This window comes from Colias croceus, chromosome 2 (assembly GCF_905220415.1).
Source record: "Colias croceus chromosome 2, ilColCroc2.1".
Classification (NCBI taxonomy): domain Eukaryota; kingdom Metazoa; phylum Arthropoda; class Insecta; order Lepidoptera; family Pieridae; genus Colias; species Colias croceus.
The window spans coordinates 1,823,944-1,843,588 of NC_059538.1; the positions used below are offsets into that span (position 1 = coordinate 1,823,944).

The 19,645-nt window shown below is 36.2% G+C and overlaps 1 protein-coding gene across 2 annotated transcripts in view; it reads right to left on the reverse strand.

The window, feature by feature from the left end:
- Positions 1-3,628: 3,628 nt before the first annotated feature.
- The window catches only part of LOC123704982 (neurogenic locus Notch protein), a 127,721-nt gene continuing 111,704 nt past the window's right edge, over positions 3,629-19,645 (reverse strand). The window contains exons 13-34 of one of the 2 annotated variants that reach the window (XM_045653524.1): positions 19,463-19,615; positions 19,023-19,129; positions 18,637-18,750; positions 17,966-18,122; positions 17,175-17,298; positions 16,897-17,005; positions 16,500-16,645; positions 16,012-16,160; positions 15,156-15,305; positions 13,831-13,970; positions 11,252-13,521; positions 10,603-10,811; positions 9,820-10,020; positions 9,302-9,470; positions 8,599-8,797; positions 7,956-8,109; positions 7,259-7,370; positions 6,813-6,923; positions 5,973-6,084; positions 4,913-5,035; positions 4,309-4,413; positions 3,629-3,960 (exon numbers count right to left, since the gene is read on the reverse strand). In XM_045653524.1, coding sequence (XP_045509480.1) covers positions 3,767-3,960; positions 4,309-4,413; positions 4,913-5,035; positions 5,973-6,084; positions 6,813-6,923; positions 7,259-7,370; positions 7,956-8,109; positions 8,599-8,797; positions 9,302-9,470; positions 9,820-10,020; positions 10,603-10,811; positions 11,252-13,521; positions 13,831-13,970; positions 15,156-15,305; positions 16,012-16,160; positions 16,500-16,645; positions 16,897-17,005; positions 17,175-17,298; positions 17,966-18,122; positions 18,637-18,750; positions 19,023-19,129; positions 19,463-19,615 — 5,308 coding nt within the window. In that variant the 3' untranslated portion in view covers positions 3,629-3,766. Of the gene's footprint in view, positions 3,961-4,308; positions 4,414-4,912; positions 5,036-5,972; positions 6,085-6,812; positions 6,924-7,258; positions 7,371-7,955; positions 8,110-8,598; positions 8,798-9,301; positions 9,471-9,819; positions 10,021-10,602; positions 10,812-11,251; positions 13,522-13,830; positions 13,971-15,155; positions 15,306-16,011; positions 16,161-16,499; positions 16,646-16,896; positions 17,006-17,065; positions 17,299-17,965; positions 18,123-18,636; positions 18,751-19,022; positions 19,130-19,462; positions 19,616-19,645 lie in introns of both variants that reach the window. The other variant, XM_045653514.1, reaches the window with a different exon arrangement.

A 19,645-nucleotide genomic window follows, 5' to 3' on the forward strand; every position in this document is an offset into this window, starting at 1 on the left:
TATTTTTCGCAATTTCTGCAAATTATCATTAAAAGGTATAAGGCAAACCAAGTGTAGAACGGATAAACAATGAACGTGCGTTTGTTTAAATACCATACAAACATACAAATTAAGAAGTAACATTTCTACCAAGTATAATTCATTAATATAAAAACGCTGTAAAATTTACTAATACATGAGTGTATTTTATGAGAAAAATATTGTTTGTACTTACGCGGTTATCTTTAGGATTACAATTTAAGAATGCATTAGGAAGCCCGCGTTTCTTATACCCTAGATGTGACGCCGTTTCCATGGCAACGGATAATTTAACTTTTAGGCTAGTAAAATTCACTTAAAATTATATCTAGGATACTAATTGATATACCGTAAAACGGGGTGAATAGAATTCACGGGGTGAATAGAAATATTCTTGGGAAAAAGTCTAAAAGCCTGTTATTTGAAAACTACTTCAAAAATCGCAATAGTGTTTTTAGTTTTTGCAATGGCAACATTTTTTTGTTGGAATGACAACATTTGAATAGTATGAAGTTAGCAATTTATGTCAAAAAAGTGAGTTCAAAGTGCAACGGTTGTATGTATGTCTTTTGTGCTCTTATTAACTTCTCTCTAATTATTATTTAAATTGTGTTTTTGATTGTGAAATAACTTTATTCAACGGTGAAGTCTATCCAGAATAAATAGAAAAGGTAAGTTTTACTGATTAGTTTGATTTTTATTGGTAAATTAGTAAAATAATTGCACCTATAAATATTTCTCGATTAAGAGGTGAATAGAGACGACTGAGGAGTGAATAGAAACGCCATATGAGGTGAATAGAAACGGGAAAGGGGTAAATAGGAACGAGAAAGAGTTTAATAGAAACGCGAAAGGGGTTTTTAGAAACGCTTTTGATAGGGTTGGCTCTTTATGCAGGTTGTTGAGTTTTAACTTTATTACCTACCTACATTTTAAAAAAGTTGATTTTTTAATATTTAATAATTAATTTTGTGTACGCAGGTATAGTTGCGAGCAATATGCCACGCAACTACAAACCAGACCCTCGGGGTAAGAAATATATAAAATATGACTTCAACTTAATACAACAGGCTGTTAATGAATATTCTGCGAGTAATTGTTCTCTTGATACTATCTCAAAGAAATATAATATACACAGATCTGTTTTATACAGACACTGCACATGAAATATGAAAAGTCAAGGATAGGAGGTCAAACTGTTTTATCCAAAGAAACTGAAGAAGAATTTATTAAATAGGTATATAAATATATGTGCTGACTGGGGCTATCCTTTGGAGGATTATTATATAATACTATATTTTAATATTAATAAAAACGTTTTCTAATATATTATGTACACTCTTTTATTTCATTATCTCTGTGACGTCACTACCACAATATAAAATATTTTGACAACCCTATCATTTTTCTCTATTAACCCCATATGTCGTATCTATTGACCCCATATTCCGGGAAAATAGAAATTGACCAGGTTTTTGTCTTTTTCTCCTAAGTAGATAATAATTTGGCATTAAAATTGTAATTATCTTGTAAAATAGCAAAGGACTCCCACAATGAAAGCAGCTTTATTACCCGAAACTTACAATTTATATTTTTAAAGTCGGTTTGAAAGTCAAGATTGTTTCTATTAACCCCGTTTTACGGTAGCTCATTTTAAAGTTTGATTACTGGGAAGATCATGAGTAATAAATTTCTAGACGAAAAAACAGTTTTCGAACACAAATTTATAAAATTATTTTGTTAAAATATTACAAACGGAACGTGTTACGAATGGAATGTGCAACGAAAGAATGTATTATGGAATGTAAAATGCATTTAACGATTAATTAAATTTCATTTTGTAAATCTGATCTTACAAAGAGTCACACACAATAATAACAATAAAAACACTAAATTTGTACTAAAATCAACAACCAAACCATGGAATCGACGTCATCTATGACCCATTTCTTCACATTGTTAAATATTTCGTTTTTCCTACCGCTGAATTTTGACAACTCCCATGACAAAAATCACCAAATCCAACTTAAAGAAAAATTAAATTATTTTATATGAATGGATCAATATTGAGGGTACCATACAACCTGATTGGCACATACGATGACACAAACAAACTAACATTACGCTAATTATTATTAAATATAGTTTATTTACATAGGCGCATTATAATAATATGATACAAATGGAGTAATTGAGCATGGTCCCGAAGTAAAGCGATGGAATGATGAGATCTCGTACTTATTGTACTGGAGTTTTTGAGGTGACGTTTTTTCTTTTTTAATTACGTTATAGTTAATTATAGTAATAATTGATCTAAATTTTTGTGTGAAAAAGTATGAGAAATTGTTAATTGTTTAAAAATTTTGTTTTAGTTTCTAAAAGTATGAAAAAAAGTTTTTATGATAATATACTTTCGTGATATGTACGAATGATATTAATCTTGTGCAAAACATAAAATAAAAGTAATTTATTCAACAAGGTTTGCATAATGTTATAGGTTATGGAATGATGAAATACCAATTAACTTCAGTTCTTTTTTAAATAATAATCTTGATTGTAGATCGCAGTTTTAATCGTAATTTGATGCAATTAATTTTAATTTCATGAACATTCAATTTGCTGTTTTTTACTTTATAAGTTATAGTCTATAGTATAGTATACAAAAAATATGTAGTCTTTTAAAATCTTAACAATAGTTTTTCGTCACCTCAGGTCGTAACAATTGGAAGCGATATTGGAATGATTCAGAATGAGCGGAAAACAACATAATAAACAACAACTAACATTGACGCCTGTCGTATAAAAGTTTAAATATTCAATTTATAAAAGAGGCTTCAATCTCAGCTTTATAATTTAACGACTTACCTAAGAATATCTTAATAAAAATCTACATACAAAGTACATTACGTGCTAAATCACACATAAATTATTTTTTACGAAATCTCGCAAAACAATCTCATAAGCAGATTATGTTTAAAAACACGATCTTCAACAAACACAACAACGTCACGTTTCAAATGTTTTGGTGTATTCTCGATTTAAAACATTACACAATTTACAATTTTCTGTTTTTATTACTCGTAGAACAATTAAGAGCCGATTTTTCAATCCTTGGTTAAAATTTATCCGTCCAATAAAGTATTACACGAACATATTAAAATGTCACCTGTAAACTGTCAAATAAGGACAATTACAATACATTTTTGAAATGGTAGTTTAATACGTTATTCGATGAATAAGTTTTAACCAAGGATTGAAAAATCAGCCCTTAGTCGTGATATAAAACATTGTAATAAACTACTAAGCCGCTATGCGTCTTAGTTAATTTCATGAAAATACACCAAAGTTCACAATCGTCCTTAACTACGTCATGGCTGTACAAATCAGTCTATACTACGGCACTAGCACCTTCACAGTTACATCTATGGTGCTAATAATTTAAAAAATAAACGCAGTTCTTAATTTAAAAAGGCAGTATCATCTTTACGGCTAAAGATTAAAAAGAATCCACGTTCCTATTTTAAGCCATTGAGCCCCGAGCGGCCCGATCGGTCCACGACACAATAGATTTTCTATTGTGTCTGTGATTCCGGGGCCTGAGTTATTAAATACGGCATCTGAATGAGAAATTGCAAACTAAAAATAGTCGAATTCATTTTATAGAACCGACGCGTTCTTAATTCGAATCGCCAATTTAAAAGAAAAAATAGTTAGATTAACCGCCAATGGAATATTGAACGTTCTATTTTTAAATGTAGATGGCTTCTGTTGCTCCTTTGTTCGCTTGTTGCATGTCGTTAGGGGATAGCGCGGCCCGATCTGACCAATCAGAGTGCGGGGATTGCGTGAGTGGGGTTTGGGGCGAGGGGGTGGACCAGTGGTCGGGGGACTCGGGGGAGGGGGTGGGGAACGTGTCGCCCATGCCCCAGCTGCCGTACAGACCTGCAAATAAGATGAATATTTGAAAAATATGTTAAATTTTAATTCATAATAACAAAGGTTGTCCGTAAACTTACACAGTTGTTTTACTTTATTGTAAGTATTATAATAATAATATTCGTTGTCCCGAGGCTTACTTAGAGGAACTTAACACAAACTCATATGTTTATTTATTCAACTGGGCTTAATTTCAACGCGATTTCGAATCACACAACTGATATATCGATGCAAGCACTTTTTACAGTGAAGAATCGGCAAGAAACTGTGTCAAGCCCAAGATCTTAGTTTGTTTTGTGTAGCCTAAAATCTAATTTAACCAATCCATAATATTTAGTATTTAATGAAACTCACCGGACATAATATTGGTGATGGCCGGGTGATGAGCCTGTGCGTGTGAGAGCGCAGCTGCGTGCGACATCACCGCTTGGAGCTGCGCGTTGTGTTGCCCGTTCGCACCTATGGGATAAAATAATTAATTTAGGAAATATAGCAATTATTTATCTGTCATAATAAGGTTATATTCTTAAAAAAATATTTTATTGCTTCTCATATTATTCATATTATCACATTACATTGGATTACACAGCACATTATATTGTTGTTGGTTATACAAAGATCAAAAGGCTGCGTCTCAGCTATTCCTCTCCAAAACAGCTCTGTTTTTCAGACGCCCCTTCAAGGTATTTAAGATTTGTATTTATAAATCTTGGGAGGAATAAGTTGTCAGAAATGAATATTACATCATATAAAGTTTGCACACCTAACATTGATATTCTAATAGGATACAATAGATACAGTATGTAATAAAAAGTTATTATAATATAAGGTGCGTTTTTGACGTCAGCAGCGATGGCCATGACTTGAGGATGAAGATGAGGATACTTGAGGATGAAGATGAGGATACTTGAGGATGAGGATGGGGATGCTTGAGGATGTATGAGGATGCGATACGTACTGAGATGCGCAAGTGCAGAGTAAGCAGCAGCGTCCAGCTGGTGCTGGTGGTGGTGGCGCAGCGCCGCCATGTGCGCCGGGGACGTGGGCAGAGACGGCCGGGACTTGCCCGGGGATGGGGAGCCTGGGGATCAAAAAAAATATTAAGTATATTTTCGTTTTTTAACACATCCAAAATAGACAGGCTGGCGATAAGCAATATGTCCTTTCAGATTTTTTTAGGTATGTCGTATCAATCGATTCGACTACGTATTCGTGTTAAACGTAAAGAATAAAAAGTACGGTAACTAGATGAAAAAAAATTACATCTTTTTGAAAACAATTACTTACTTTGAAATAAAGTTAAAACATTTTTACGAAACACCTATGATGTTACAAAATCTGAATAAGTTTTTCCTAACGTAAGTAATTTTCTATAGAATTTAATTGTTTTCATGAAAAATTAAACCGCCTTCTTATTGTCAGAAGTATACAAAATTTAAATTCAGGCATCAGCTTTCAAATCATGAATCGGTCGAAGGTCTGAAGTAAACCCAAGAAACAGTCGAAAAATTGAGGTTCTAAACCTAATTTTTTTCAAGTGGTTGATACTTAACAAATAAAAAAAGTACAATCAAACTGACAACTACTATCGACGTGACAACGTCTTATAATTCGATAGAGCCGGCTGCACGCACGAAAAAACATGACTCATGCGGCGTTACCTCGCTCTGAGGCGTTCCGTAAGGCTTGAAGTGCAAGCGAGAGCGAGGAACGAGCGACAAAGAGGCACAATCGGCCTTAAGTCGTTGTCAAGTTCAACTATCGTCAGTAAACTGACTTTACTAACCAATTTTTGAAGTTATATTTCTTTTGGCGCGATGGAGAAAAAAGATGAGAGTGAATTTTTACGATGCGCGCGCACACCTACACCTAAATTTAACAGCATGAAGTTAGTTCTAGGTGGTATGAAAATTGATAACTATGTTCAAGTTGTATATTCTAGTATTTTTTTCCATACGCCAAAGAAGTATAACTTGTAACGCGTGTACATAAGTACACACACTTTTTTTTAAACTTACCGATGTATGCATGCGGCGAGGTGGTGTGGTTGCTGTGCGCGGGCGAGTGGTTGGAGTAGGGCGGGGACAGCGACGCGCCCGCGCCGCCGCCGAACTGCACGGCGCCGCCCGACTGTGCGAAATATATATTTATTACTTTTATTGAGTAACTAGCTTACCGCCCGCGGCTTCGCCCGCTATGTTTAAAACCTAATAAATTATATTCTAAGAAATAACACGCGAGGCCGGGTTAAATATTAATTTGAATGTAATAAGAATGTACTGCGATTCTACACAGCTACCTAATTGATGTAGGTAGTTGATAACGAAACGCAGCAAGTCAACGACTATTAGCAAAGTGAAGGTAGTTGGGTCGAACGTCGTATACACAACGTCCGAGCCCCTAGGCACGATTCGTACGAATGCGCCACGAGTCAAAGGAAAGCGGCAATTTATAGTATTCGACAGCTAAGCATGTTCGGACAGGAAACAGTGACAACTATATTGACAACTATTTATCCACAAAAATATTAAATCAAAAGTTACGTCTAACAATATACTAAAACCTTCCTCTTAAATCACTCTATCTATTAAAAAAAACCGCACCAAAATCCGTTGCGTAGTTTTAAAACGGACATAGGGACAGAGAAAGCGACTTTGTTTCATACTATGTAATGATTTCAGGTTGTTTTTGCCTGAATCTAAGAATCTGGGAATAATATGTTTATTATTATTTACTGAGTTAAGAAATTTCTTTAATTTTCAGGATGCTCTATGATTGTGGCGGTAATAACGAGTACATAAATTAAATTTCATATACATAAAAACATTTATACAACAATAAAATCTGCTAAAACGAACCTTAACGCAGTCTTCGTAGCTGGGCGGCTGCTTGTGCACCAACTCCATACCCGGGAACTGCGCCATCGCGTTCGAGTACAGAGACGTCGCGTCGTACGGCGACGGCAAATCCTATAAGTTATTTATTTAGTAAATACATAGAAAATAGTGTAAAATTGGTAATTTATCCAGTCGATAAATTGAAAAATAAAACTCAAACCTGTTACAGTTTTTTTTAAACATAATCTATACCCTTAAAGGTGCATGATTTATGGAGATATGTACATTTTTGTGATATTGTAATTATAATACCCAAATATTCAGTATTATAACAAAAAAAATAGCTATGCCGTCAACACACTTTTAAACATAAAAAATAAGGAAACAATTCGACTTCCTAAAAGCAGTTATAATTAAATAATTTAATATATTATAGTAGCGAAAAATAACAAGAAACAAATGCTTACCTGTAAATTTTGTAGCGGAGATTCGACAGGGCTCAAACTGAAGCCGAGACTTTCCACGCTTTGTGGCACTTCTTGTGCCACTTTCTTATTACTCTTTTTTACACTTGGTTTCCTGTAAAATAAAACATAATACATTTTTCGGTTTATAATATATTACCGGATGTAAGATCTCTTTTCTACGCGTTGTGATAACACTAAATATTATTTTGGTAATGGACCTATTAAATAAATGTAAAAATAACATTAAACATTATTGAGTCTTCTTTGTCAATTTATGTGTGTATAATATTTGTACACAACTTGAAACACAATATATTTAAGATAAACAATATTTTATTACAAACTTGCTTATCTTTCAAGGAAATGTTTAAACATGAGAAATCAGAAACAAAATACATTTATTTATAAAAACAAGAAAAAAAGCAATGAATAATATAAATTACTAAATCCTATCCTACTATCCAACTTCCTACTAATAAATGCGAAAGTTTGTGAGGATGGATGTGTATGTGTGTTTGTTACTCTTTCACACAAATACTACTGAACCGATTACAATGAAATTTAGTACACATAATATAGAGGGTAACTTGGATTAAGACATAGGGTAGGTTTTATTTTGTAACAGGAACTATGCGGGATTTTCTTTCACGGGCGAAGCCGCGGGCGGAAAGCTAGTGTATAATATATTCCAACATACCGTCGTATCTGCGAAGCCTGCAAGTTATTATCGTACTGTTCCTGTGGGCTGTCGGGCCCCACTTTAGCGCGGGGCTTCTTCGGCTTGCCCTTAGTGGCTGTGGCGCTTATCACTGTAGGCTGGCTTATCAGTTGAGGATGGGGGTTTGGTGATGCTGTAAGGAATTTTGGTTTAATTAGGTATATTTTGAAAAAAAAGTTGTAATATTTGGGAGGTAATACTTGAAAAAGTAAGATTTTGAATAAGCTCCTGTTGGGTATAAGGTAACATGTGTACTTGAGATTTTTTAAGTTAAATTTTTTTTAGTTTGATTATTATTGAAAGTTAGGTAGATCTGCACATAGTCTATATGTTGTTAATATACTACTTGGCACGCATTGCCACTACTGTTTGGCAGGCATATTTGTTTTAAATCAATTGTTTTAAAACTGTAAAACATAGTCATCACTACACCATATTTTACTGTATTCGAATGTATGATTAAAAACTGTTCTATTCAAAAATTCTGATTTTTTTTTAGGATAGGCCAATAAATGTTGACAATAATTATTCTAACTGTCAAGTGCTTTGTCTCTCCCATTATAAAAAAGTAAACTACCCCATCAAAATATTTCTACATCCATCACATTACAACACCACTTACTCATAAGATGATGATGCTGCGGTCGCACACAGTGTTCATCCAACAATCTTACGATATCATCGTGCATTCGCTCCTGAGCCACATCTCGTGGGAGTCTGTCCATGTGATCTGTGATCTCTCTGTTAGCAAGTGCATCTAGGAGAGCTTTACACGCACCGTAGGAGCCTTCACGGGCGCCGAGGAAGAGGGGGGTTTCGTCCTGGAAGGTAAACGTGTGTTAGAAAAAAAGGGAAAATAAAAAAATGTCTGAGAATAGTATAGTATATATATGCTTGGAACATGTCGTGCTATACAAACAAACAAAAATTCTTTATTGTACACCACAGCAAAGTACAGATGAGAATAAACAAAAGTCACAGAGCACTTGAGTTGAAAATAAGAGAAAAATATCAAGGAAGAAACATGTAGCTGTCATAAATAAAAAAGTACTAAAGTAAAAACATCTATTTTAATTATTTATGATGAAGGCTTCTACTACCTACATACTATTTCTATATTACTACTTCTAACTAACTAGACTACGTAGTAATTACTAACTTCAGCATTACTTTTTTTGCCATAAAAGAAAGCTATGTAATGTTTAACAAATATCAAATAAATAATGCGGTCTTGGAATTCCCGCCGCGGTCACATCATCATTTGAGTTTAATTGTGTATTACATAATCCACCATACCCTCAATATAAAAGTTCCCTCTTTCTTACCTTATCATCCTGCGCATCTCTATTAGCCCCATGTACCAGTAGAACATTGACAGCATCCACATTGTTCACAGCGGCTGCCCAGTGTAGTGCTGTCTTACCGCTGTTGTCTGCTGCGTTTATATCAGCATCTGCGTTTATTAGGTCTTCCACCATGCCTTCTATGGCCAGCCTGTGAGGAAATATGATTATGTATTGCCTGATTGGTATAGGATGTAGGATATTTTTGATTATAGCTAATTAAAATAAAAAATGAAACATTTTACTGCTAAATACTTGGATCAGTGCCTTAGATATTTGTAATTTAGTATTGGTATAAACTCGTTGTTAAAATTTTAAGAAGAACATGTTCCCTTACGCTGATGGGCTGATAATGATGATGATGATGATGCTGATTTAAGTCTACTTAAATCATGCTATATATTAATGTGATGATGACAAGGTGTTTTCTACATGACATTTCACATTGTCAAATAAAATAAACACGCATTCTTCGAACTTAATATAGAAATAAATCTCACCTAGCAGCCAATATAAGCGGTGTAGTCCCATCATGCATCCTAGCGTTCAAGTTAGTGGCTCTATTGCGCAACAATATCTGGAACACGCCCATAGCATCAGCCGCTACAGCAGAGTGCAATGGCGTCCGGCCCGTGTTGTCCTGCGAGTTTGCGTCCGCGCCCGCGTCTAGCAGGCGCTTTGCTGCGTCTGCGCGTGCGTATCTGTGAAAGGAAAAATAACGTATTTTATAAGTGGGTTTTAGATTATTATATGAATTGAGGCTTTATAATCATGCACTCGTATCTTTGTATAAGATATTGTTATTATGTATAGTTTCCAATTTATTTGCAAAATATTACGTATTATTGCATCACAGAAAGTTTCAAAAGGATTAAAATAATATTTTAAGCAATATATTTGATAGATTTTTTTATATATTTATTGGTACATCATGAAGTCCTATAAAATTCGCACTAAGATGCAACAATGAAAAACGATGTATACGACATTCTGTCTTCACATCTATATTTTTAGAAATATAGATGTGAAGACAGAATGTCGTAGTCGCTAATTTGTCTATTATGTGCTATGTTATTATCTGATTTACATCGTTCTACGACATTCTGTCTTCACATCTATATTTTTAAGACAGAATGTCGTAGTCGCTAATTTGTCTATTATGTGCTATGTTATTATCTGATTTACATCGTTTTTCATTGTAGGAAACAGTTAGCTGTTTCCTACATTTTCCTCTAATAATATTTAATTTAGTTCAATAAATTTTTTAACTACACAAAACGTACCTAGCAGCAAGATGCAAGCTAGTCTCCCCAGTTTTATCCATAGCAGCATTAAGCTGCGCCCCCTGAGCCACGAGCTCGGATATAATGTGCGCAGTCTGTTCGTCCTCCACATCAGAGCCAGTGTCTAGGCCTCCGCCCCGGATGGCGGCCACCATGAGTGGTGTCATACCGAGAGGACCACGTGCGTTTACGTCTACGTGGCCATCGTGCTATAAAAATTAAAAAAAATGATTAGTTTTTATTTAATAGAACACGTTTAGAAGTGTAGATGTTTGAAAAATACACTTAGTGGTAAGTGACGTTGGAAAAACTAACGGTCTTACTAATAAAATGTTACCCAATCGCTTTGCAATGGATTAGTTATTGCAATAACCTGTCTTGTTTTTATGATTGACTTTTCACGTGAGCACTTCTTTAACTTTTTATTAGAAAGGCTGTAGTTTATTAATATCAAATAAAGGAATCTCTAGAATATTGAAATAGGCTTGATTTATTAGTAATTTCTCATATGTTACTACTAACACTTGAAGTAAAACTATTTTGTGTAACTACAAGCATAATACATATAATTTACAAAAGTAATGTGAATGTTATTTCAATGATGAGCTTTCTAAATATGTAAAATTTAAACAGAAAGAAAAATACTCACGATAGCGGGTGGTGTCATCATACTCGGTGGTACTCTGCTATCAGCCGCATCCAAATGCTGTTGGGTCCAGACCCTCGGCTCATGACTAGCTTCTTCATAATCCGTGATCGCTGTATGATCTGATGCATATCCACCTGGAGCTCCATTAGAATCTCCCGGCCCTCTAGCCCTCTTAGCCCTGGGAGGAGCTGAACCATCATCATCTTCATCAGACCAGTGTGGCGGCACCATGTGACCTCCATTGATATCCACATCGATGCATCCCATGGAACCCTTGTTCAAATTCCTCATCTCCTGCCCATCTGGACCACGACGTCTTGAGCGACGACGCGAAGACGAACCGTTGCTTATAAAACCTTCTGGGAACCATGTTATGCCAGCTGCGCGTTTCCTTTGCGCAGTAACTAAAACTCCAATAAGTAAACCAGCTAGAAGAACTAAAATAACGCCGATGAAAACGTATTTGGAATTCGTAGGAATGTCTATAATTGGAGTGTTTACACCTTTCACTTGGAATATAGGGAAGTCAGGTGATAAGGAATGCTTTGAAGCGGTAGCCGCTAAGAATTCAGCGGCTTCGCGGGCTGAGAAGAAACATTCCGAATTGGACATTGTTGTGCACTTTCTGTTATCGATCTCGAGGTAAACTTGGACGCCGGACTGGCCGCGTTCAGTGAACACAATATGATGTTTCTTGCCGAATTCCGTGTCTTGTAACCCAACGTCCGTTGACCCCTTCCAAGGCTGCACCATATCGTTTCCGAGGTGATCTTTCTTAATTAGAACTGTTGTACGCAACTGATGTCCCAGATCTCGCAAGAAGGCAACAGAGTTCTCTTTGAACGTTCTCATGTCCATCAGCAATATGACTGAGATGACGCCTTCGGCTAGATCAGGCGGCTCATTCTCACAATCCAAACCATCCCAGTTACATTCAGCGTTGTTGCATCCGTAGTCACAATGTCCGTTTGCGTAATGTTTCTGACAGTACGCGTCGTAAATCGGGTTACATTTCTGTAGAGATTTCTCGCAGTCTCGCCCGTCAAATAGACAGTCTTGCGTGTTGCAGACCTCGTTACATTCTCCGTTCATGAACACCTCCCAACATTTGATAGGAGCAGTGCAATTGGCCCACGGATTGATTCCCAAAGAGCAGTCGTTGCCGTCGAATTCGCACGCGTAAGTATTACATTCTTCATCGCAATGGTTGTCTCCTTTCTTCTCTTTGCAGCCTAGTTTCACACATTGTTCTCTTTGGAAAGCCAGATCTAGTTCTTGCAGCGTCAATCCAGGGTTTTTACCGTATACTCCGCTCACGGGGCTTCCATAACCACCTCTTGAGTGTGGGTCGTGTATATCGCAGTTCTTTCCTGTCCATTGTCGTGGACAGTAGCATAAGTAGTCGCCGGGTTTGTCGATACAACGCGCGTCTGGGTGTTTGCACGGATTGCTGAGGCATTCGTTCATAGAATCTATTTCACAATTGATTCCAGACAAGCCAGATGGACAGTCGCACACGTAATCTCCAATCTCTGATGTTCTGCAGTAGCCTCCATTTTGGCACGGGTTCGAATCACATGCATATCCTGAGTACTCGCAGTTCTTGCCATAGAATCCATCGCTGCAAAGACATTCATGTCCACCTTGAATAGCGGTACATATACCACCGTTCTGGCACGGGGAGTTTGCGCAGAAGTTAACTTTGGCATCACAATGTCTGCCCATATAGCCCGGCTTGCAGTTACAATGGTAATCGTTGACCAATTGCACGCAGTCCTGAGTTCCCGGGTTCGAGCACGGGTTGGACAAGCACTCGTTAATATCTCCTTCACACCTCGGCCCGACAAAACCAGGCGGACATTTGCATTCGAAGCCTCCAACTTTATCAATACAGGTACCGTTATTATGACACGCGTCTTGCTTGCAGTCATTAACGTTGATTTCACAGATTTTGCCCAGCGTTCCAAACGGACAGGAACAGGAGAAGTTGTTGATCAAGTCGTGGCATGTTCCGCCATTTTGGCACGGGTTTGGAAGGCAGTCGTTCACGTTTAGTTCGCAGTTCTGTCCTTGGAATCCTTTGGCGCATTGGCACTGGTATGTTCCCACTAGATCTTTGCATAGAGCCCCGTTCTGGCAAGGGGCGGAGTCACATTCATTGATTTCCTTGTGGCAGTAAGAACCAGTGTAACCGTCAAGGCAGTGGCAGCGGTGCGAGTTGCCGATGTCTTCGCATGTACCGTTGTTGCAGAGTTGCTTTAGTTTCACACCTGTGGAAGATAATTTAATTTCAGTGAGAATAAATACATTATGCGTTAAAATGATAGTGAAAACAATTAAACAATACCTATAGACAATAATATACATACTGTAAATTGTCTATTTATCTCCTATCCTCAGAAGGAAAAAAGAGGACGAAATAATGTAATTTTATATAGGTAGAAACAAGAAATAAATATTATATTTATCCTAAAATATTGACCCAAAACATTCCTTTTTGGAGGCAATATCATGACATTTTATCCACCTTAAATGTGTGTATTATTCTAGTATAATCTATTTATTTATATAAATCTCACCTTTACGTATACTAGCATCTTTGCAGGACACCATTTCAACATCACAAAGCTTCCCCGACCAGCCGGGTGCGCAGGAGCATGTATATTGTGGTCCTTTTTGTGAACATGTCGCACCGTTTTCACATGGATTGTTTTCACACCTAGGGAAACAGATAATACGTTATATTTTGCAATTTAAGATAAGGTTTAAATTAAATGGGTAGATTTTAAAACAGCTACACTTGTAACTGGTATTTTTTAACATTTATTTAGACTAGTAACTAAATTTTATTATATATTTTGTGTTGATTGATTTCCTGTTATGTCCATTTATATGACATGTACATAATTCTTATATATTAGCTGACGTCTAATAATATAGTTCTCAACTTCTTTTTTTTTTTCAATTAATCTACATTTATTAATATCATGATGATTTATCCATACTTTCACATAATTATTGTGCTCATTTTTCACATCATTCACGATATTCAGCCGTTCTCGAGTTCTAGTTCTTGTTTTAGACAAACTAATGAGACAAACGAACACATTTAATCTACTATATAAAAATAAGTCGGGTTTTCCTTCCTGACGCTATAACTCCAGAATACACGAACCGATTTCCACGGTTTTGCATTCGTTGGAAAGGTCTCGGGCTCCGTGAGGTTTATAGCAAAGAAAAGGTGTCTCTGGTGGCGAAACGGAGTTCGCCCGGTTTGCTAGTCTAATATACAGGGTTACTTGTAAAACACCAGCAATCTCGCAGGACAAGATAGCTAACATCATAAGTAACAACATTTGTTCTACGACTTTTGATAATTTGTTAGATTTTATTTTCATACTAATATAAATATTCATTTAATTTTCCGTTTGAATATTATAAACTCTACGCGCATCCCAGCGAACGAGAGGGGGAAGGGGGCGTCGCGTCGTCCTTTCGTTAATGAATAGAACATAGACTTACAAATGTTAAGAGAGTACAATAAAAGCTTAAAAAATCATTTAAAAATAATTTATTGCGTTATGCCAATAGTCGTAGAACTAATATTGTTACTTATGATGTTAGCTATTTTGTCGTGCGAGGTTGCTGGTGTTTTACAAGTAACCCTGTATATTATAAAGGCGAAAGTTTGTATGGATGTATGGATGTTTGTTACTCTTTCACGTAAAAACTACTGAACCGATTACAATGAAATTTAGCACACATATAGAGGGTAACTTGGATTAACACATAGGATAGTTTTTATCCCGGAAATCCCACGGGAACGGGAACTATGCGGGTTTTCCTTTGCAAACGCGGGCGAAGCCGCGGGCGGAAATCTAGTTTGATATAAATATACACTCACCAATCCACAAAAGTATCGCAATGTTTCCCGGTATACCCGTAGGCGCAGTGGCAGGTGTAGTGCGTCACGTGGTCGTGGCACGTGGCCGAGTTGGCGCACGGCGAACTGTCGCACATGTTGATACGGAACTGGCAGTTGGAGCCTGTGTAGCTGTGGATAGAGGGAAATATGTTACAAATAGGTAAATGCTATATAAAGTGGGTAGCAATTATTTAACACTAGCTTACCGCCCGCGGCTTCGCCCGCTTTGTCTAAAACCTAATAAATTATATACTAAAACCTTCCTCTTGAATCACTCAATCTATTAAAAAAACCGCATCAAAATCCGTTGCGTAGTTTTAAAGATTTAAGCATACAAAGGGACATAGGGACAGAGAAAGCGACTTTGTTTTATGCTTTGTAGTGATGAGTTATTTTTTTGACAATAGAGAGAAAGGAGGAATGTAAAATTGCAGATAATACAATATTTAAAAAATGAATCACAGATTGGTAGACAATATGTGGTAAAACTGAAATAAATACATAGTTGAATATACATAAATATGGTTGAAATCTTTCACTATGATATAAATAACAGATTTTAAAAATGTGACATTTAAAAAATTGATTTATTAATCAATAAGTCATTTGTAAGCGAACCAATGTTACGTGCTGAGAATAATAAATATATTTAAATATTGATCTTAAAGATAATTTTTTTCATTTAACTAACGTTTTAAATTCTATCTCCATCAACAAAATCTTTCTAAAAACAGAGCACAGTAGTTTTTCCTAATAATCCTCCAGTAAACGATTTTAACAATATTAAAATAAAAGTTTTTACCTATATCTGCATTTAAAATAGTACAATACTTACCCAGGTGGACAGGAACAGTTATACGAATTGATGCCATCAATACAAGAGCCTCCGTTCATACAGCTAGAGTCGGTACAGTCTTCGTCATTCGTCTGACAGTTGATGCCAGAGAAACCCAGGGGACAGGTACATGTGTATGATGCGACGTACTGGAATAAATGGGTTGATTAGCGGTGAGATTATCGTTTTAGTAAATAATAAGTAAAATTCATAACATTATTAACAAAGCTGTTAGCAGTTAGAAGAAAATTGCTAAACTATTTTGCTTTTTTTCAAATGTCTTAAAATAATTATCATTCCTCATAATTGGTCTAAGACAAACTTTAAAAGACATTGTTTTAATACCCACAAAGTGGGTTTTTTGGTTTGACGTTGAACCTATTTAAACTATTTTCACTGCAACATCCTTCTTCTGAATTCACTTTTTTTATTTTGATGATAATCCATAAGTAATGATTGTAATGAAAATGTTTTTTAAAGATACCCACCTGGTTACAAGTAGCTCCATTCATACAGGGCCTAGACTGGCATTCATCTATATCAACTTCACAATGTTTCCCCGCGAACCCGCTCGCACACACGCAGTTGTAGTCGCCGATACTGTCCAAACATGTGGCGCCGTTTTGGCAGGGGACTGTGGACAGGGTTAATATGATAATACATTATTTAAATTACGTTATAAAAACAAGTAAAGGGAATACGCAATCTATAAACTATTGTATATTATGCTTTAAAATATAAGCTTCGTGTTAAACGACAGAGTATGGTGTGGTGTAGGCTACATCAATCAATAATAATAAATAAATAAACATACGAAATAACCCCATATACTTCTTAAATTATTCCCAAAATAACCAAAAATTTCTGGAAAGTTCGAGAACTTACACGAAGCGCAGTCATCCGTGTTGATAGCACAGTCCTTTCCCTCATAGCCTCTAGCACACAGACAGGCATACGACCCTTCAGTGTTAATACACGTGGCTTCATTATGACACCGCGCGATCGCCTTAAAATCTAAAAGTTCTAGAATATTCTAGAAAGTTCACGAACTTACACGAAGCGCAGTCATCCGTGTTGATAGCACAGTCCTTTCCTTCATAGCCCCTAGCGCACAGACAGGCATACGACCCTTCAGTATTGATACAGGTAGCTTCATTATGACAAGGGGCTGTAACTGCACATTCGTCGACATCCCTTTCGCATAGGGCTCCGGTCCAACCGACGGGGCATTGGCAAGTAAACTCAGCGTAGGAAGCTTCGGCTATACAGCGGCCGCCGTGACGACATCTGGTGGGGAAATTATTTTAGTAATCAGTAAAGTCAAGTAAGTTAGATTAGTAGTACCTAATGTAAGAAAAGTTAAGTTTTATGTTTAACAACTAGCTTACCGCCCGCGGCTTCGCCCGCTTTCTCTAAAACGGTTTGAGATTTAAACTATCCTATCTCTCAAGTTGGATCGAACTGCACACGGTGTGCGAATTTTATTATAATCGGTTAAGTGGTTTAGGAGTCCATTGAGGAAAAACATTGTGACACGAGATTTATATATATTAAGATAGATTTAGACAAAGATAGTGATTAACTTTAATAATGTAAGAAATACGAAACAAGGCAGAATCTGATGAAGGAAGCTTCTAAAAGTTCTTTTCAAAGGTTTACAACTACAGTATTTATGAAGAACGGTATCTCAAATGCGATAACCTCAATATTGCTATTGTAACGTCCCTATTATACAATTTAAAATACTACGAAATTAACATGGAAACATTTTAATTTCAAATGGAATGAACGCATAAGGAATCATGCCATTTTTTGTAAAATACGATAAGCATTATTTACACTATCAATAGATACTGGCAGCAACTGACTTCATACAAAAAAAAAACAAAATTCAAACATGGAATTGACTGGTTGCGAACAAAAAAAAAATCAAAAATTCAAATTTCGAACTCACTGGTTCGGCAAGCACGGGTCGAGCGTGTTCTCGCAGTTGCGTCCCGAGTGCGGCGGCGCGCACACGCAGCGGTAGCCGTTCACGAGGTCGATGCAAGAGCCGCCGTGTAAGCATGGGTTACCGGCACAGTCGTCGATGTTCGTTTCGCAGTTTACTCCTGAAAAATAGATGATTAGGAAATTAAGAATTGGACATATATTTTTGAGATTGTTTTTACGCGAGTGTTATACATTTAGAAAATAAAGATTATAACGGATTATAAACGCGATTAATCATTATATTATTATTCAGACGTTTCGCACACTTCAGATAATAATATAATGAATAAATCGCGTTCAAAATTTTTTATTTCCAACTATGTATATTTTTATTTGCCCTTTTATTATATATACATAACTGTACTGTACTTCGAAATATACCTTGTTAAATTATATAGCTAATCCTTACAAGTTACCTTATATATCAGCTGTAAACGTACAGTTACCCTGATAACCCAATACACAATCAACGTCTCAAATACGTTCGAATAAAATGAGCGCAACATTATAAATTGTGCACTCATTCCAAAAAAAGTTAAAAGTCTTGTGTCGATCGCTCGTTTAAAATATCATCCAATGCATTACAAAATTAAGAATGAAATATCATTATAAACATAATAATTGGAAACTTACCTGTAAATCCTAAAACGCAGTCACATTTGTAAGCATTGAGTCTGTCATGGCACGTGCCACCATGTTGGCACGGGTTTGAGCTGCATTCGTCGATGTCACGCTCGCAACGTTGGCCTAAAAAATAATTATTTTAATAATTAAGTAGGATATGAACTATTCTTTAAACACATCTTTTGAGTGATATATCAACGAACGGGTTTTCACGACTAACCCAAGTCCAAATAACAGTTTTAAGTTAGGTGAAAATAGCAAAAAAGAATCGGTTTAGTCGTATCTTCGCGCAGTCAAAGTCACAGAAAGTCGTTCTAAATAGTGATACATACTCCTGATAACGTGTTTATAAGTGAAAAAAAAATTAAATAACTTTAAAAATTCTTATTTCTTACCTCCATATCCCGGTAAGCAATGACAAATGAACTGATTGACGCCATCCTCACAGGTACCACCGTTGATGCAAGGGTTGGAAGCACATTCGTTCACGTCTGATAGGCATCTGTAGGAAATAATGTTTATAAATAAATGATTATAATGCAAAAGGCAAACATTTTGTTTCGTTGCACAAATCGACGATAACCTTTCAAGAGGAAATTGTAAACTGCTTTGCTAAACAGCCTCTATATTTTCTTCTTAACACAGTATCCGAGACCTTATTTGGTATATAAACTATGTTTATATTTGGCAAGATGTATTTTTAACGAAAACAGAAATGTTTTGCGCACTTTTACTTCGCCAGAAGGACGCCGCAAATAAAAATGCTAAACTATGTTTGGGCCATTGAAAAGTGCCAGAAGTCTTATTGAACAAATAAATGTTTGAATTTCCGTACCTTGCATCATAATATCCCCTAGGACACTCGCAGCGGAATCCATTTATGCGATCGATACATTTGCCGCCATTCGCGCAAGGGTTCGACAAACATTCGTTAATGTTCGTCTCGCAGTGTTGGCCAGTGAAACCCGGGATACATTCGCATGTATACCTGTGGATGTTTTGATATAGTTGTTTGCGG